Source organism: Anolis sagrei, chromosome 1 (assembly GCF_037176765.1).
Source record: "Anolis sagrei isolate rAnoSag1 chromosome 1, rAnoSag1.mat, whole genome shotgun sequence".
NCBI classification, from domain to species: domain Eukaryota; kingdom Metazoa; phylum Chordata; class Lepidosauria; order Squamata; family Dactyloidae; genus Anolis; species Anolis sagrei.
This window is the reverse complement of record NC_090021.1, coordinates 303,484,398-303,505,294: the sequence shown is the minus strand read 5'-3', so window position 1 is coordinate 303,505,294 and position 20,897 is coordinate 303,484,398. Positions and strand designations below refer to the sequence as shown.

Here is a 20,897-nt window from a genome sequence, read left to right as displayed (position 1 = left end):
CCATAATTTTCTTCCCTGAAGAGAAAGGGAATGCATTAAGCTAAAAACTGAATAGCAAACAATTTAGAAGGATCAGGGCATCTAAATGCCAGAAATGCTTTTAATGGAAGGAATCCATTTAAGGAGTGCATTGGTGACATTTGGCTGATCCATTGAATGGTTTAAGAATGCACTTCTATATATATTTTAGTGGGAGCAAATGGATTCAAAAGGGACAAAGTAGGCATTTGTAGGATTGCAACACATGGATCCCCAGCCTGGCACAAAGACACAATCATGGAAGGAATTCACCTGCAGCTCCTGAAGTTCTGTGCCATTAAAGAACTTTGTGCTTCATGTGAGAATGGAGATAAGAAAATGAATGACAATCAGTTGTTCAGCAGTATCCTGGAAGCTGTTCCACTAAAAGAAATGCTGCCTAGTTTTGTGCCGCTCTGTGAGCAGATTGCATCACCTCCTTTCAGCTCAGCTACTGCTAGCACTGCTATTATTGGAAAAGGGAATTTATAGAAATGCCAGGCTATAAGATGATCTGCATTTTGTAGGAAGATGTTGATTTTATTGTTCTTATTTTGTTCTGTATAGACCTCAAGAGAAATAAAGATATCTGGAGCCATTGGGCCCTGTGTATCACTCAATTCTAAAGGACCTTGTGTATCAGAAAATGTAAGTTGACTAATCAGAATTTTATTACAGTGATCAGACTCTATAAAAACAGAATAGGAACAGCCAGATGCAGTTATGAAAAAAAATCAACAAACACATTTATACCGCACATTAACCCCTGAATGATTTAATAATTCACAGCTCCTGAAAACTCTACTCAGCTTATCCTCCTGGCTGACTGCCCTGTCTCTAATACAGCTTTTTCTTGTCTCTAAGCCATATTTCACCTAGCTGCCTTCTGTCAGAGAAGCCTTCGTTTTGTATCTTTTCTCCCCCATAGCCCTCTCCTTTTATAATATTCACTGACCTGTGATTGGCTGGCACCAACCAAACTTGCTTAGCTCTTCCCTTCACAATGTGTTATAGAAATTATGCTGCTAGTCAAGTTTTAGCCATCTTCAGTACTAGCCTTGGAAAAAGGTGTAGTATAAATCAATTCATACAATACCATGCAATACAACTTCACTCTTGAAATCCTGTATATACTAGCATGTGGTTATTTTCAAATGTACAGTTTTCCAAAGTCCTCCAGACTTCAAATTGTGTGGCTGATTTACAAAATCTGATGCCCTTTTTAGTCGAAGTATTTTCTTATGTAGAAATTCTCTAGATACAGGGTGAGTTGCCCTTATTTGGAAATCCCAAATCTGAATAATTCCAACCCTAAACTTTTTTGCCACCACACCAATTCTACGTGGGGGGAAGGGGGCTAGTCACATGTCCAGTGCCTGCTGAGTTTTTCCCTCAAGGAGCCCTGACACTGGAAACAAGGAAATTGAGGACTGGTATTCGTTTTCTGCTCCATTGGTGGAACAGGGGCTCCTTGAGAGCGAAACTTGAAAGGAGCTGGATGTGTAACATTGTTTTCTCTATTCATGATTCAAATAGTCATATTCCACAATCTGAAAACAAAATCCAAAAAAAAAAAAAAAAACCTGTTCCGAAAGACACAACCTATTCTGCTCTTTTAAAAATGTTTGTCATTACAGTCATATCTTGTTGATTGTATCATATCATATTCGATACAAATACAATATATATCTTAAACCAATGCATTGACAAACTGACAAATACATTGGTGAGGGGTAAGATGCTTTAGAGTTTAGAAAATAAGGATAAGCCCCAAAGTTTATTTGATCCCTTGTGATGATTCCTAGCTTGCACAATCACATAAATAGTAATTAGATTGCCATCATGCAGGAGAGAGTTCTGTCTTTTTCTTGGATGTGTGGTAGTGATATCTTACTGTTACATCAATAGTTTGCTAACTTACAGGTGCTACAGTTTTTTATTTTGGGAAATTAATGCACCAATCTTAGGCATTCTTAACTAAATTAAATGTAAACATCAGAATGAACATGTATTGTATTAGACTGTAATGCAGCTACTGCCTTGAATCTGTACATAGAGGCACCCCTTCCCACATAGGTTTGTAAAAAGAGAATCTTGGAATTTCCTTCTGTCTTCCTCCTTCTGGTGTCACCGGTGAGCAGCTGCTGCAAATTGTGTCACTCATTGAGTCCCCTTCTGGGTTGAAAAGGGCGATATACAAATATAGCAAATAATAAATAAATAAATACATTACAGAGAGTGACAATCTGTCAAAAGAAATCAATCTGTCATAAGCCAAATAATTCAGTCAGGGGCTTCTAGTAATTGTCAAACATCTTAAACTTACGCTTGTGTGATTTTAATTTTTTTTTCTTTTAGGAAATAGGAACAGGAGGTACATGTCAGTGGAAGATTTGTGGACTTCATCCTCACACAACTTTAGGATTGTATTTTGAGGTGGTTAATCAGGTAAGAGAAAAATCTGATAGAGCACATGGTTTGAACAGAGTAACAAATTGTGTTACATTCTTACAACTTTACTTTTAAGAGCTCCAAAAATATTTTTTTCTTTCAAGTGAAGTCTAATGGTCAGTTGTGATACTATTCAGATTGCTGCATTTGCTTTAGTTACTGCTTTTGCGGGGACATGAGAGAAGCCTCCCACAAGGATGATAAAACATCAAATATCCGGGCGTCCCTGGGCAACGTTCTTGCAGATGGCCAATTCTCTCACACCAGAACCGACTTGCAGCTTCTCAAGTTGCTCCTGATACGAAAAAAAAGTTATTGCTATTCAGAGAGAAGCATAATATCCTATCTAATTATACCAAACCTGATTTTCTTATTCAAAATCTTTCATATAGATGTTAGGATCTCTCCCTGCCCCTTTTCTTTTCTTAAAGTGTTCTTTCTGGGAATCTATCTCCAGAAAGCTATTTCCATAAGCTGGACAGAAAGCTCACTAACCTTGCATCCTACAGAGCATTTTTCAAGTCAAATTGTCAGGTGATTTTCACCTTTGAAAAAGAGTGATGAAGAACTGAATCTGATGATAATTTGGAACAATGTTCTTATGATTTTGCTTCATTTAATCTACTGGCCTTTTTCCTTTCAAACAGCACAATGCTCCAATTCCTCAGGGTGGACGGGGCGCCATTCAGTTTGTGACTCAATACCAGCATTCCAGCGGGCAGAGGCGTATTAGAGTCACTACTATTGCCAGAAAGTAAGTTTTAGGTTCTGATGTATTGATTTAGAATAAAGCACACAATCTAAGCAAATATACTTTATTTTTAATAAAGATTTCAAGTAGTATGCATTAGTATGCAATAATGCTTTGTGTATTTCAGTTTCTGTAAAGCAGGACCTCCAAACTTTGCTACTTTCTCTTAAACATGGCAGCCCCTATATCCCTTGAAAAGCTGCTCTTAGAGACTTGGGAAAGCTTCTGGGATAATACTGGTTATAATGCAAAGGGAGGGTATAGGTTATGGATATGAATGAAAATCAGGTATCTAGTTTTGACAAAGTGTTTCTGCTAGAACAATGTCAGTTTTGGGTTGCTGTGGGGTTTTCCAGGGTATATGGCCATGTTCCAGAAGCATTCTCTTCTGATGTTTCGCCCACATTTATGGCAGGCATCCTCAAAGGTTGAGGGGTCTGTTGGAAACTAGGCAAGTGAGGTTTATATATCTGTGAAAGGTCCAGGATGAGAGAAAGAACTCTTGTCTGCTTGAGGCAGGTGTGAATGTTGCAGTTGGCCACCCCGATTAGCATTTAATGGCCTGGCAGCTTCAAAACCTGGCTGGTTGCTGCCTGGGGGAATCCTTTGTTGGGAGGTGTTAGCTGGCCCTAATTGATTCCGTCTGGAATCCCCCTGCTTTGATTTTAAGAGGTTTTTAAAATACTGGTAGCCAGACTTTTTCATGGTTCTTCCTTTCTGTAAAAATTATTCACATGCTTGTGGATTTCAACGGCTTCTCTGAAATGGGAGTTGTTGGTGTGGTCCAGCATTTCTGTGTTATCAAATAATACGCTATGTCCAGGCTGGTTCATCAGATGCTCTGCTATGGCTGACTTCTCAGGTTGAAATAGTCTTTTGTGCCTTTCATGTTCAATTTCAATGTCAATTTTATGTATGTATTGTCTCATGTCTGGAGCAGCATGGTGTAGTGGTTTGAGGACCAGAGTTCGATCCCCTGCATAGCTATGGGAACCCATTGGGGAAAGCCACACTAAATCAGTCAGGAGTCAAAGACAACCCTCTGAATAGATCTTGCCAAGAAAATGCTGTGATAAGGTCACCATAAGTTAGAAACCATTTGAAAATGCACAGCAACAAATATATATTATATAACAAATATATATTATGTATTTTACACCGCATTGTATTACATATTATATTCTGTATTATTAATTTACATTATATTACCTTGAGCAAAGCCATTAGTGTAAGATTAGGTTTTGCTGTGCTTGAGAAAACATCCAATAGAGCAGTTTATTGCTTGTACATTATGGCAAAATTACAAGTACTCAGAATTAATATGTCCTATTTTTTTTTAAAAAAAATCCAAATATTAAGTTCTGGAGTGGGAGATATTGCAAACACTGACTTACCTTGGTTGTTATTTCTTCTAAAGAAGGATGAATTACTCATGGCGCAGGGTTCAAATGCTTGCATTTGCTATGTAATGTGCTCTCTCAGTATTTTATACTTCATTTGTGTGAAGGAACATTTTAATTTTTTTAAAGACTTGGGAAAGCAATATGTATTTGAATTGCTGTTGAATTGTTAAATATCTTCTGAAATGTGATAAAATCATTGCTGTTGTTTTGCAGTTGGGCAGATGCCCAGACACAGATTCAAAACATCGCTGCTTCTTTTGACCAGGAGGCAGCTGCCATCCTTATGGCCAGACTGGCAGTGTATCGGGCTGAAACCGAGGAAGGACCTGATGTCCTTCGTTGGTTGGACAGACAGCTTATCAGACTGGTAAGGCTGTAGAAATGCTTTAAATTATTTTTCTTTCTAAGCTTAGATATGTTCGATGCCATTTACCCTTTTCCTAGACTTACTTACTTAGGTGATCCCGCATTGTCTGAGTAAGATTGTCCTCCAAGTGCGATGTCCTGGTGGGTACGTAGGTGACTGTGGAGCCCTATTCTTGATCCGCATGTTCTCCTGCAGTGAGGGCATTGGTTTCCAGGTGGAAGGCAGTTCCTATTAGGGTTGGCTTGATGCACCTTCCTCTTGGCAGGTTTCTCTCTTTTCGCCCTCCATTCATTCCTCTTCAAATTCTGCAGCACTGCTGGTCACAGCTGACCTCCAGCTAGAGCACTCAAGGGCCAGGGCTTCCCAGTTCTCTGTGTCTAGGCCACAGTTTTAAAGATTGGCTTTGACCCTATCTTTAAATTTATTTTCCTGTCCTCCAACATTCCGTTTTTCGTTTTGAGTTCGGAGTAGAGCAACTGCTTTGGGATATGGTGGTCGGACATTTGGACAACGTGACTGGTCCAGCAGAGTTGATGGCGGAGGACCATCACTTCATTGCTGGTGGTCTTTGCTTCTTCCAGCACACTGACATTTGTCTGCCTTTCTTCCCAAAAGATTTGTAGGATTTTTCAGAGGAAATGCTGATGGAATCTTTCCAGGAGTTGCATGTGACGTCTGTAGATAGTCCACGTTTTACAGGCATATAGCAGAGTTGGGAGGACAATAGCTTTATAAACAAGCACCTTGATATCCCTGTGGATGTCCCAGTCCTCAAACACTCTGTGCTTCGTTCGGAAAAATGCTGCACTCTGCCCTAGAACTTTGTTTAAGAAAGATAAAAAGTGGGCTTTTGACCTGCACATTCTCCTGGAAGATCTCCTGAATTACTTTTCTAAAATATAAACAGATGGATGAAGAAATAAATGACCAAGCAGGAAGACATTGTGTGTCTGACCTGGTTGGGTTGTTAACATGATGCCATTTGTGCAATTAGGAATTGGATAAATAGTTTATTTTTGAAAGTTAGTCGCTGGTGGAACATCCCCATCTCTTGACCCAGAGCCCCTTTTACCCTTTATCTCTTGTAACAGTCTTGATTTGATTTCTGTGTCTTGAAAACCGTTCCTATGTCATAAATCTGCTGTTTGTAGTGGAAGGAAATATCCATTAATACTGATGAAAATTTTACTTACATTTCAAATACGCATATAATTCCTGACATGAATTTGTTCACTGGATCTGTCAGTTTCTTAATATGGTGCTGAAGTATGGAGTTTTCAAGAATTGTTGGGCTGTAGTTCTCACTAGTTCTAGGCGCATAGATAGTGGCTAGGATGATGAAAGTTGTAGTCCAACAACATATAGAAGATGGTTCTGGTCCAACTTACCTGGCCAAACACATCTCCTCTTATGAGCCTAGTAGAACTTTAAGATCTTCTCGGGAGGCCCTGCTCTTGGTCCCACCTTCTTTGCAAGTGCGATTGGTGGGGACGAGAGACAGGGCCTTCCCAGTGGTGGCCCCTTGGCTGTGGAACTCCTTCCCCAGCAACATCAGGCAGGCCCCATTCCTTTTGGGTTTTAGAAAAAAGCTGAAGACTTGGCTCTGCACACAAGCGTTCGAAGAATAAGTTTATATCGTTTCAACACGGTCTGGATTAAGGATTATGAGCAGGGTTTTGGATGAATGGAACTATGCACTTTATATGTTTTTAAATTTTGTATATTGTTTTATGTGTATTATTGCTTAATGTTAATTTTTTTAACCATTTAAGTTTTATTGTTATTGCTGCTTTTCCGGCATTGAATTTTTGCCGGAGTCCCTTCGGGTGAGAAAGGCAGGTAGAAATGAAGTAAATAAATAAAGAAAAAAAGACCACATGTTACTCATTTCTGACTTAAAAGAATAATGTATGTATATTATTTCTGAATATGTTGTAACGATAATGAAAATGCCACACTGAGTTCTTGCCTTTTCCTCCCCAATTTTCAGTGTCAGAAATTTGGAGAATATCACAAGGATGATCCAAGCTCCTTTAGATTTTCAGAAACATTCTCTCTTTATCCACAGGTAGGAAAGAATTGAAATAGAGAACATTCATATTTAATTGAACCTTCATTTCTTAATGTTCTAAATGCCCTTGATAGGTACAAAATACAATGTTACTTTCTTTAAAAAACATGCAAATCAGGACTTGGGATCATGTGCTCTCAAAGGATCTGTGCATTTTCTGGTTTTGTCTTTTGTCAATACAGAGGAATCAGTCTGGGAGGGCAAATGTACTAGTGAATATTTGTCTTGCATCTCCTTTCAGATTAAATAATAGTAAAATGTATTGGCAACTTAACGGTTTGCTTTTAGTGAGCCATGGGGATGCTATTGTATTTAAGAACCCGCTACTTAGGCGTAATTTTTTTTGTATTTTGAGACATAGATGGCTGTGTTATATGCAGTCCAATTTGAACGTGGCTGGTAATGCACCAAAAGTGCATACTTTTCAGAAAGAAAAAGGTTTACAGAAAAGAAAATTTACTGCATAGAAAATCCTAGTGCATTCTGGCATTTTGGAATCATTTAAATGTTCACTTTCTGGGAAGTATTATGTTTCCTCATGGTTGTTTTTTGACTTTCTATTTTACAGTTTATGTTCCATTTAAGAAGATCTCCTTTCTTACAAGTTTTCAACAACAGTCCTGATGAAAGTTCCTATTATCGACATCATTTCATGCGACAGGATCTCACTCAGTCACTTATAATGGTTCAGCCAATTCTCTACGCCTATTCTTTCAATGGACCCCCAGAGGTATGCCAGTGGCAAATCAGTAGGAAGGAAACAAATTATACCTGTATAATTTACGTATATTGAGGTGGGGAACAAACTGATTGTACTACAAAGGAAAATGGGTTTCCAGGGATTACAAAGACAAGTATCCACTGTTACAGTACACTTTTGTGGCCACAAGTGAAGCAGTAGTTTTGTTTTGGTTTTTTTAAAGAAAGGGCAATGAAGAAACCAATACATGTCAGAAGGCAAATCTGAAAATGATTAGAGGTCATTTCCATTCTAAAAAATGATGGGGGTGTTTGAGAAAAACAAGGTACACAGGGCTCACACCCTTTGTTTTACAAGAGAATTGTGTTGAACATGACACAACACCACTGACCAAAGCAGCCTGCCTACCTCAGTCTATATAGCTTTGAAAGTGGGAGAAAGCTGGTGGCCACCAGAGGGAGATGCCTCACTCACTTTGGAAATCTTTATATAAGTTTCACATTTGAGCTTTGTTGCTGGGAAATTTGAATTACAATCACTTCTAAATGTTATGTAAGTTTTAAATATACCTGACATGATTGACTGTTTAAACATAATTTGATTATTCTGCACAATTATTTGACATTTCTTCTTCTTTCTGTTAGCCTGTTCTTTTAGACAGTAGTAGTATTTTGCCTGATCGCATTCTGCTCATGGACACCTTTTTCCAGATCCTTATTTATCACGGAGAGGTAAGATCAAATTACTGGTTTCCATATTTTGATTTTTGGGCATATTTATTAAGAATAAATAAATAAAATCCCACACGTGCAAACTGAAGTATATCAGATATCATTTCCAGTGCAGTGTTAATTTTCAGAAATAGGTTGTTATGACTACTTGCCTTGTTAGGTGTGAGGAACTTCTTACAATGTTTTTCTGAATATCCCTCAGTCTTCTCACCTTACAGACTTCTCTGGGCTCTTATTTTACATCAGGCATGAGCTGTCTCCTCTGCTTTGCTTTTCTTCAAAGCAGATATTCCATATCTAGATTTGTATATTGGTACTAGGCATGGTCATGCCACTATGTTTGTCTCTTTCTCTCTCTCGGTATCGTCCCCACCAATCTTCCTCCTTTCTTGCTGCTACATCTTTTTCTTTCTTTTGTGCCATCTGTTTCTTACAAAGGGCTTTTGTAGACAAGGGCCACATAACATCAAGATTATTATGGCCGGATGCCTACGTTTGTGCTTGAATAATCTATCAAAGACTTTGCTTAAATACTTGAAAGATGTATTCTGGACAGCTAATACATTATTACCTGCTGTAGTCATGGAACTCCTAGCATCATGCCCCAATTGCACTTTACTAGAGATTAAGTTTGTCTGCACATCGCACTTATCTCCAAAAACCTATCCATCTCACCTGTCATGTCCAGCATTTTAAAATTGTAATCATTACATTTGGCCCGGCCTTAGTTTTAAATATGTCATGGTGTTATTGTCTAATGTTTATTGCTATTGTTTTAATGTTTATTGCTTGTTTTATGAGTTTATTTATTGTTATATTTGTTATGCTGTTGTTTTATTGATGTGTTGGGCCTCGGCTTCTTGTAAGCCGCACCGAGTCCTTCGGGAGGTGTTAGGGGGGGTATAAATAAAGGTTTATTATTATTATTATTATAATAAATAATTTCAGTTGTCAGTAAATAATGCATATTCTTAAAACAGTTTTAGTTAATTTGGATAATGTAACTGATAGTAGATTGTGTGGTGTAGATGTTTGAGTGTTGAACTAGGACTTTGGGAAACTAGAGTTTGGATCACTGCTCAGCCATTGAAACCCACTTGGTGCTCCCTGGGCAAGTCACATTCTCTCATCCTCAACATGGTAAACGTTTTCTGAACAGATCTTGCCAAGAAAATCTCACGTTCGGTACTTCTTAGGGTTGCCATAAGTCAAAAGCGATTGAAGGCACACAAAGATTACAAATAAATAATTGTAAGACTTATTACGGTATTGTTCCATTAAAGACATTGAGACCAGGCATCATCACATGTAATGGAAGACAGGCACATGGAACACAGAGACTAAAAGAACTGTTGCTTGAAAACTTTGGAAACACTTACTATTGTTCTTAGGACATACGTCACTGGGGGCTGATATGCCAGTGTCTTGGGTTGTGTTTTTTTGTGAGGGGTGGGGGGGGGGGGTGGGAGGGCTATCTGATATAAGAGCTTGCGGAGGTACCCCCAGCAGCCTGTTTGTGGTGACAAGTTTGGTTCCAGAATGAAAATACTCTTTCTGTAACTCATAAAACAATTCTGGAAAGGCAATAGTGATTGTTGTGAATAGACTAGATTTTAATTGGATTCATAAGCTCCTGGTTGTTGAGCTGGAGTTTCTGGTGGCATTTGGCTTCATCAGATCACTTTTTATTCTAATTTACTGCCTTAAACTTAGCTAGTTTTATGTGGAGGTGGTAATCTACTGAGATGTTGTTCTTCACGACTTCATGATTCTAGTTTTCATTTATGTACATTTCACGAGTACATTAAACAATTGGTTTCCAGGTAGCTTTGTGTTTGTTAGACTCTTATCAGTCATTTACTGGTCAGAAAGTAAAATATACAACTTTCCACAAGTCTGGATAGTGTTTCTGCCATGCAGATGTCATTGCCTCATATATACCTGATGCGCACACGGACACGCGGGGGAGGCTCTTGAAGAGGTCGTGCCAAGCAGTCATCACCTGTTGGAAAATGATATTTGGATTGTGGTTCAACGATGAGATGTCGCGAATGACTTATTGTAATTGTATTATTGTTACTGATGTTGTTGTTTGATGTTGTTTTGATATTGCTAGTTAATGTTAGCTTATGTTGTAAATTGCACCTTGTTTTACATGTTGTACACCGCCGTGAGTCGCCCCAGGGCTGAGAACGGCGGTCTATAAGCACTGTAAATAAATAATAAATAAATAAATACTGGAATATCATTTTTATTAATTTCATCAGTAACTGATCATTACTGGTAAAACATAAATTAACTGACTTCCTCCCTGAGATATCTAATTTTCAAACTAAATTATGAGTTATATACAGCTTGTTTTTGAAAGAATAAAACCTTGTTCTTAAATTATTATTCTCCAGACTATAGCTCAATGGCGCAAGTCAGGCTATCAAGACATGCCAGAGTATGAAAACTTCCGTCACTTGCTCCAGGCTCCATCAGATGACGCACAGGAAATTCTTCATTCCAGATTTCCAATGCCACGTTACATTGATACAGAGCATGGTGGCAGTCAGGTAAATTAATGCTAGTTTATAGAAGGATGCTGCCAAACCAGTAGTTCCCAACCTGTGGTCCGCAGACTAGTAGTCTGCAGGAATGAAAGTATGGTCTGCGGCCTCACCATTACTACACCATTGCCTCGAAACCACGTGGCAATAAGAGCACTGGTCTCGCGAAACCCTCTTATAGTGCCAAGGCAATGGGGATGTTGGGAGGGAAGAGGCTGACTACCCATGAAAGATTATTACTGCCACATAAGCTTTAGATTTTAAAATATGGCTTTCATTGGGCAAGCAGATGGTGACTACTGGATGGCATACATTCTGTATCAGAAACTAGAGCTGATGTGATCTATCCAATGCAGTTTTCTGAATTAGCACCTTACATAACCAAACCGAATCTAAAGTTTGTGTGGGGAGAAGGCTTCCTGTTTCGTGCTTCCAAAGAAATGGAAGACAAAACCAATGGTAGAAAATGGTAGGAACAAATTTCGCCCAAATGTCTAGCACCTATGGGTTTTGGGCTGCATACAGCCCCTTAGGACTGTTTTTATGGCCCTCCCATGCTCCTCAGGAATCATTTTTTTAAAAAAAGGTTTTCTTTTTTTTTTGGGCAAAATTTTGGTTTTTGTCCTTAACCATTGAACCATTTTAGCCAACTGATATGTTCTGTATCTCAAACACTGGAGCTGAAAGGGGAAAACTAGTGCCATTTTTGGAATCAACAGGCCAAATATATCCAGAAACAGGTCAAACATTTGAGACACAAAAATATGTGTTGGTCAGTGTTTTCAATCTAAATATAGGCTCAAAGCATTTTAAGAAATAAAACCTGGCAGACACTAACTGCAAGGTACTTAAACAGCTGCTTCAAGGCCGTTTGCAAACAGCAGGCCAAAAATATAATCATTCTTGCCATATGAAGTCAGAACATTTTCATGTTGATATGTAAATGGTGAATGTAATAATTATTTTTAAAAACATTATTTTATTTTTCTCTCTAAAGGCCCGTTTTCTGCTTTCCAAAGTCAATCCATCTCAGACACATAACAATATGTATGCCTGGGGACAGGTAAGTTTCAGTATGGTTAGTGAAACCTTGACACCATTAGAATTATGCAACTGTTTAGGTTCAATCTGCATTTTTCCCTTAACATAGGAACTTAAAATGAATGCTAAACAATATAGTATACCATAGTTTACAGTCCAGGTTATAGAAGTGCTTTTTGCTATCCCCAGAAATAATTCTCATTCATAGCCTGGTTCCAAGACTTTTCCTATATATCAAAACAAATATAGAAGTATTTTTGCAATAAATAGTTTTATTGTGCAAAAGGCAATATATATATAATAAATAAATGGGGAGGGAGGGGGCAGTTTGTGAAATGAAATTAAAATGTTGAAGCCATAGCAAGCATGTGAAGGTGCAATCGCTCCATCCTTCTTGGCAGTAGCTCATCCATTTTCTCCTTTCTAACACTTAATACTTTGTTCATTTATGAGCGACGGGTTGCAGTCTATTAGGCAAGGAGTAGAAGGGAAGGGAACTGTGCATAATATTTTATCTAATCATATGAAGCCATTAGAGGAGCACTGGCTTTCCAGGACTCAGTAGCACTGCATGCCTGATGGAGCATTGTTGCTACTTGATAGTACAGTGCTGGCTGTCAATAGACCAGTGATTTACTCGGCAAATGCATTATATTATACTATATTCTAGCTTAAGTTGTGCTAAAATGGGTAATGCCTGTGTTCTTGATATCTTGTTTATGATTTTTTGATCAGTTGCTGTGGTAACTGTGCTGATACTACAGTAAATCTTGGGTTCACTCACCAGTCAGCTGTAAAATCATGGGAAATGTGCAGATATATTGTATATTTTAATCTTATACAGTATTTAGCCTCTGGCTTTGGATTCTATAATACATATTCCCATGAAATACTCGAGTCTTCATAATCTGTGATGTGGCATTGTGTCTTAAAAAATCTCTTTCATTATAGGAATCTGGAGCACCCATTCTTACAGATGATGTCAGTCTGCAAGTATTCATGGACCATTTGAAGAAACTTGCCGTATCAAGTGCTGCCTAAAAGAGTGTGTGGAGTGTTAGAGATACATTACTGACTATATCTGAATTACTGTTTCAGCTACATTTTACATTTTATGTAATTGCACAATGGATGCTCTGATGTGTGCGAGCTGCCTAGCTACATCTTAAAGCTATGTAATTTTCAAGAGGGCCCATTTATTATAAAAGGCCTAAGTACAAGCAACGGTTTTGAAAAGCAAATTGAATTGGGATTTAATCAGACACAAGTCTTTGTGGTTTCAAAGATTATATTGTAATTTGTTTCAGTTCGCTGATTATAATTTTGTACTATCTTTTGTATCTTAATGGTGGACAATCTTATTCTGGCTTGCACTGCAAAGACATTGCAAACATAGTGTTTAAAAAAAGGTCCATTGTCATCTCTGGGCTATTGCAATTTTCCCTGATGTTATTTTTCATGCTTATTCCTTTGGGCTAGAAAAGAACAAAGAAACTGACTATAAAACACTATAATTCAATATTTTTTGAAATCTGAAAGTATTTATTTTCTGTAATCAGCTATACATTGATGGTTTAATAAGAGGATTTTTTTTGTTCTTTATTGTGTTTGGATTGAAAACTTTTTCTAACTGAAGAAGCTGAACAAACAAAAATTGAAGAGGACTTGCTAGTTAATCAAATTTTACATTCTGATAATTCTCTTGCTAATCTGGCAAAGTCTGTAAGTGATAGTTAGTTGAAACACTATTATATCTGACTGCTCTCAGAACCGATAAAAATTGAAATCCTGCACTTGTCAGGAGAGTATAGTTATGGGGAAATACACACAGTACAGTACCATAAACAAAAAGCATATTGCTGCCTCTTTCCACAAGTAAGGAAGACTTTTTATGATAGCCATATACTATTATGACATTGTGTGGTTCTTGTGTTTGGTTTGGTTTCTGTTTTGTTATAAATTATGCAGTTTGCGATTCTCGTTGAAACAGTATTAAACCGTACATACTGCAATTGTAATAAATCTGGTAATGCTCAGTTGAGATTTGTTTCCTTCAAAACAAGCAAATTTACCTTTTAATAATAAAGTTTTTAAGTACAGAACTGATGGTTTCATCGTCAAAGCTGTTTCTTCTCACAGTACATGGATTTGACGACTTATCAATTTAGTCAGTGAAGAAAACTGTTAATGGTTAAATAAAAACCTCAATTTTATGTTGTGGCCTCGTAAAAGGCATCTACTTACAGAATATATGAGCCCACCTTGTAGGTTGTTTCGTATCAGTGTAAGTTCCATCCATAAAGAGGACATGAATTGAGACAAGCTGAATTGGAGCTCGAGGTAGGATGTAGCTCCAAAAAAATGTAATGCAATATAACAACAACAACAACAGTTTTATTCCTTACCTGCCTCTCTTCAAGACAGGATACAGCATAGTTAAACACACAAACATCACAAAGATTCTATAAATACACATATTAAATGTATTTCTACAAAAGCTACACACCAAAATATGTTGCTATAATATATATATATTAAAATACACAGAACATAGAGATTAAAACACAGAACACAAGTTTAAAATTCATGAAGAGAAAGGTCTTTAGATGGTTTTAAAATTCCGACAGCTCATTTAGCTGTCAGATCTCTTCCGGCAGGTTGTTCCACAGTCTTGATCTGCATCAAAGAGACAGGACCAAATCTGAGAAGGAAAATAGTTCTGCTTTGTTTGCATTAAATCATTTTCTGTGTTGGGTCTTGCATTGAGTGCTATATTACACAGTATAAAAAAGCCAGAGCCCAGAGAACAGGATGGTCCCTTGACAAATTTGTGAACATCCAGCGGTTCCTCCATGATGACATGATGGCAACAGTTTTGGACATCAATGGCTCCAATAGTGGCCCATTTAAGGTGGAATTGGGTGTCAAATGGGTGTGTTATTGCCCCAACCTTATTATTTGTCACTATGATATTGTACCTTGTTGATGGGAAGTTACCCACCAGCGTGGAAATCATCTATTGGACAGATGGCAAGCTATTCAACTTCAGCAGACTGAAAGCCGAAACCAAGGTCACAATAACATCTGTTATAGAATTCCAGTATGCTGATGATAATGTAGTCTGTGCTCCTTCAGAAGACCTACAAGCCACTCTAAACACCTTTGCAGAAGCATACGAAACACTTGGCCTCTCACTGAACATCAGGAAAACCAACGTGCTCTTTTAGCAGGCACCCACCAATCCCTCTGCATTGCCAGAAATACAGCTTAATGGTGTAACATTAGAAAATGTTGACCATTTCTGCTACCTTGGCAGCCACCTCTCCACAAAAGTAAATTATCAACAATGAAATATAACACTCTCTGAGCTCTGCGAGTACAGCATTATTCAGACTGAAGCAGAGAATGTTTGAGGATCGGGACATTCGTAGGGATACCAAGGTGCTTGTTTATAAAGCAAAATGTGGACCATCTACAGGTGTCACACCCAACTTCTAGATCAATTCCATAAGTGTTGTCTGAAAAATCCTGAAAATATATTGGGAAGACAGACGGACAAATATCAGCATTCTGAAAGAAACAAAGATCATCAGCATTGAAGCGATGATCTTTCGTCATCAACTTTGCTGGACTGGCTGCATTGTCTGAATGCTTAATCATCCTCTCCCTAAGCAGCTACTATATGCTTAACTCATGAATGGAAAACGGAAGGTTGGTGGACAGAAAATGACATTTAAAGATGGGCTTAAAACTAACCTTCAAATTTCTGGTATAGACAGCAAGAACTGGGAAGCCCTGGCCCTTGAACATTGAGGTCAGATGTTACTAACAGTGTTGTGGAATTTGAAGAGGCATGAATGGAGGGCGAGAGGAAGAAACGTGACAAGAGAAAGGCTCAGCAAGCACACCCTGACCGGGACCGCCTTCTATCTGGAAACAGATATCCTCATTGCAAAAGAACATGCAGATCAAGAATAGATATCCACAGTCACCTATGGACCCATCACCAAGACTCTACACTTGGAAGGCAATCATACTCTGACACAAGAGATCATTGATGGTGAATTTTCCTCTAACCTCACAGTCTACAATACCCATATGTATTGTGGATTACATCCTATGTCTGAAGAACTGGGCTGTAGGCTCTGAAAATTCATGGTTTTGATGCGGAGCATCTTTCCCCCCAAGTATTTGTAGTTCACCAAGGGTCGGACAATGGATTCTGCTGCTTCCTGACCCAGCACACATAACTGGGTTCCTGTTTCCTCTCTGTGAATTCTCTGGCTTGTGCACTGGACTATGGACTCTGCTACTACCCAACCCAGCTCCCCCTTCAGCTCCAGCTCCTGTTCCTAGAAGGAGCCAATCTTCTGTTGACCAACCCGGACCTTGGACTGATCTTCTGGTGGCCAGCCTGATGCATGGACTGGCCCCTGCACCCAAAACCCTTCCGTCCAGACTTTGGGACTTCTAGTTCTTTCCTCTCTCTTTCTATGAAATGAATAAAATATTTTCTTATTACTGTGGATTGGGGTTGGGATGGGTGGTGGGTGGTGATATATGGAATGCCTGTATACTGGTGATGCCTATGGTTTATGAATATGAAATATGTAACCCCTATGAACTCCTCTGTATCCTCACCCCCTTGAACCTCGCCCCACAAGAAAACCAGCGTGACCAGGAACTGCCTGGGGACAGAGCCCAAGCCTCTTTCCCCCAAATCACCCATTGATTGACTCATTTTGCATGGACAATGCTGATGGCCCCAACCCTAGCCCTCGGAGCATGGCCAGCGAAGGAACAAGGGTCAGCAGAGCTTCGGAAAAAGAGACTGATTAATTCACCCAGATATTGTTGACCCTCCGGGTGGTCCAATATTGATCTAGCCTATTCAAATTCCCTGCCAGACTCATCAAGGACAGGAAAGCCTTTGTTTGCCAAACATTTGGAGACATTTTTCCTTTGTTTCGCTGAGCACATGGCATTCCTTTGTCTGCAGATTCCTTTCCCAGATTCCTTTGTGCTCCCTCATCCCACCCCCATTTCTCCTGATTGGCTGTCGCCACCATGTGACAGAGGTCTCCCCATTGGATCCTACAGACCACTGGAGTTTCCTGATTGGTACAGAGGCGCCAGGGGCGGGAGGGCTGCTTCCCAGGTGTCCGCCCATCACCCAATCACAGCGGGGAACACCTGAGGGGCCGGGGCAGAAGGATTGAACTCTGGGTTTTCAAAAATTGTATAAATATGCCTGCATCACTGTACCCCAGTATGCTTATGGTGGAATTATCCCTGTAACGCATCCTATTCAGCTGAATCGCAGAAATAAACGCTTCGGTCACTGATACCTCTTCAGCCTGGTGAGAATAATTATTTAATATTTTTGCATCTTTGGATTGGCGTTCACTGGCAGCTCACCAAGGTCAAGACCCCATTAGCGGTCTTCAGGGATCTCCCTCGCTGGGAGGGCCCCCCAGATGAGCTCGATATCAGTTTCATAACTATGTTACTATGACAGGACTCTTTGATGCTTTGGGGCAGCTTTGGCTTAAAATAAACTAACACCTTCAACACATTAGCCACATTATGTAACTATACATTTAATAGATACATAGCAAAAGTACTAAGAAATGTTGTTAGTTAATTGCAAAATGTGTAATGGGACACCAGCAAGAATGTCCCAATGCACAGTGGTACTCTCTATCCGGCATCCTGGTGCACAACAGGATCAATGCTCAATGGGACTGGTGCACATTAGTCTTATTCTGTATTTACACATCAGTCAGTTTATTGGCTCCTGTATGTAATAACACAACAGCAGCCTTTTCCAGGGTACATATGTTATGGAACTGCATACTTCTAATTCCCGCAGACATAAATTTTAAATCCCTAATTTAAATAAGATTTAAATCCCTAATATGATTCCCATTGTTGTCTTTAAAACTGATCTTTACCCCTAGTTCAGTAGAACCTTTTCCCAGATAGATTTGTACAGGATTGGAAATATTATGTTGTGCCAGTTTTATAAGCCTCAAGGGGGCAGTAGCAGCTTATACTGAAGATTACATTTGCAGCATGCTAACTCTAATTAAAGTGTAGTCCATTATTAGGTGCTCTACATCTTAACTTTGAAAAGCCAGAAATATTATTTCCCTCCCTGCCTTTGTTAACTCATTAGTCAAATGAAACACACAATGTATTCGAATGTAAACCATTATTGAGAGGTGGCCTTAGGCAGCAGAATTTTTCTCATTGGTCATGCTTTCCAAAAACATTCTCAAACTGGCATTGGAGCAGCAGGATCACAGACCACTGTTTTCAAAATATGATATGTGAACAAGCATACCAAAGATTGCATGTGCTACTGAATCAATTGTTTCTAAGATATTGTTTTGTAGATTGAATGGCTATTAAAAGGGTGCATCCATTTACATGTGGAATTAATGCATTTTACATCTTAATGCTGTGGAGTCATGAGGATGAAGTTGGTTTAGACACCAGAACTGTTTGAAAGGGTTAAAATGTGCAAAACTACAACTCCCACCGCGATTCCCTAGCATTGTGTCATGACAGTTAAAGCGGTGTCAAATTGCTTTCATTCTACACTGTGGACGTACCCCAAATAGCAATTCAGTAAATATATAACACAAACTATGGCATAAATGTTTTTCTTGTGCAAGATGAACAAAATTAATGCCTGGCATTGGCACTCTAGTAGCCTTATGACTCAGAACCTCTTGTTAAAGTCTGTGCAAATAGGCAGAATCAATGCTAGGATCCACGGGCTGGAGGTACAAGTGATTGTAAATCGCTATATGATCTGCAATGTGACCACTCTATTTCTTGATACCTAATTTCCAGTTGTTTAACATCAAATCATCCGGGCGTCCCCTGGGCAACGTCCTTGCAGACGGCCAATTCTCTCACACCAGAAGCGACTTGCAGTTTCTCAAGTCGCTCCTGACATGAAAAAAAAAAGTTGTTTAACACGAATAACAGAAAGCTCCTTTTATTTGCACCGCCTGGGGCTGCTGAAATAAAGAAAGCCTTTGGAAACTGCTCTAAGAAATATTTACACAAAAAGACTGCAGGTACAATTTTGGAATTGAGAACGCAATTTAAGGTTGATTTGCATGCTCAGAGGCTGCTTGATGATTTATTGACATATAAATCAATTCTGAGCACATCCATTCAAAGAAAACCTGGGCAATCCATATGGGCAATCCATACAATGTCTACAATGAAAATTTTTGATTGATTTTTAACCACAGTCGGGGCTGTTACCATGCATTTGTTAGTCTTTTATGGTTCCATAGGACCCTTTCTTATTTTTGCTAGAACAGACAAATATATTATACTTTGAAAATCCGGATATAAATGAAACCTGAAATGACTGTTGTCTGGATTGGGGAAAGGCAGAAAATTGAGCTAATACTTTCCATTACTGGTTTGTTGTGAGTTTTCTGGGCTGTATGGCCATGTTCCCAAAGCATTCTCTCCTGATGTTTCACCTGCATCTATGGCAGGTATCCTCAGAGGTTGTGAGGTCTATCCATTACTGTTGTGAGGACTATCCATTACTGTTTTGGTGGAAATGGAACAATATTCTCTCCCATTTCAATCCTCAGGGACCAGTAGCATATTAATGTCCATTAACTATAATTGTTTTCTTGGAAGCTCACTAGGGATGAGTAACTGGTGCTCATGGGACACCTCATCTACTATTTTATGATCTCAATGTAATGACTGAATGAGGTTTTCTAGTGAATCTCTACACCAGAGATTCTCAAACTTTTTAAGCAGAGGGCCAGTTCACGGTCTTTGAAACTGTTGGGGAGGCCAAACTACAGCTTGAAAAAACATGAACAAATTCCTATGCTCACTGCAGGTATCTTACTGGTAGTGCAAAAATATGAAATAGCAATACAATATTTAACATGAAGAACAATTTTAACCAACATAAACTTACCAGTATTTCAATGGGAAGTGTGGGCCTGCTTGACGAGATCGTCATTTCAAGTCATTTCAGACTTAGGATGACCCTAAGTTTAACATTTAGAGTGGGGGCTGGGTAAATGATCTTTGAGGGCCACATCTTGGCTTTGGAACTTAGTTTGGGGTCACCTAACTCTACAACATACATTATTAGGCAATTCATCCTACATCCACTAGCACACTCTTCCTGATAGGATTCCGATGGTGTGGGCAATGACATTAAAAGAGAATACAAATCCCAAACATATATTTTTTCAAGGAGAAATGTTCCCCCAGTAGAGGGAAAAAAGTTTTCTTAGCATTTTTAGATTTAACACTTAAAAATATTCAGACCGGATAATGATAATGAGAGGGCCTCTGTATCCTACAAGCAGCTGTTTCTGTATGAACATGGAAGCAAAACAAGGTTAGCCCTGGTTAGTACTGGCAGTTCCCAAGTTACAAACAAGAGAGGTTCTGTAGATTTGTTTTTAAGTTGAATGTGTTTGTAAGTCAGAACAGGCACATTTTAAAGTGTAACTCCAGCCATATATATATGGTATATATCCCCTGATGGCGCAGTAGGTTAAACCATTGAGCTGCTGAACTTGCTGACCAAAAGGTTGGCAGTTCGAATCCAGAGAATGGGGTGAGCTCCCACTGTTAGCCCCAGCTTCTGCCAATCTAGCAGTTTGAAAACATGCAAATGTGAGTAGATCAATAGGAAGGTACAGTCATGACAGCCACATGACCTTAGAGGTGTCTACTAGGCTTGGGCGATCAAGAAAAAAATTGGTTCTAAACTCGTTTCGTTTCTAGGGTGCGCTAGCGTTTTGAA

The 20,897-nt window shown here is 39.0% G+C and overlaps 1 protein-coding gene across 1 annotated transcript in view; it reads left to right on the top strand.

The window, feature by feature from the left end:
- SEC23A (SEC23 homolog A, COPII coat complex component) overlaps positions 1-14,187 on the top strand; it is a 31,657-nt gene extending 17,470 nt beyond the window's left edge. The window contains exons 11-20 of the mRNA XM_060758983.2: positions 586-666; positions 2,377-2,466; positions 3,117-3,223; positions 4,837-4,990; positions 6,981-7,058; positions 7,630-7,791; positions 8,406-8,492; positions 10,895-11,050; positions 12,042-12,107; positions 13,037-14,187. Coding sequence (XP_060614966.1) covers positions 586-666; positions 2,377-2,466; positions 3,117-3,223; positions 4,837-4,990; positions 6,981-7,058; positions 7,630-7,791; positions 8,406-8,492; positions 10,895-11,050; positions 12,042-12,107; positions 13,037-13,126 — 1,071 coding nt within the window. The 3' untranslated portion in view covers positions 13,127-14,187. The remainder of the gene's footprint in view (positions 1-585; positions 667-2,376; positions 2,467-3,116; positions 3,224-4,836; positions 4,991-6,980; positions 7,059-7,629; positions 7,792-8,405; positions 8,493-10,894; positions 11,051-12,041; positions 12,108-13,036) is intronic.
- Positions 14,188-20,897: the final 6,710 nt, after the last annotated feature.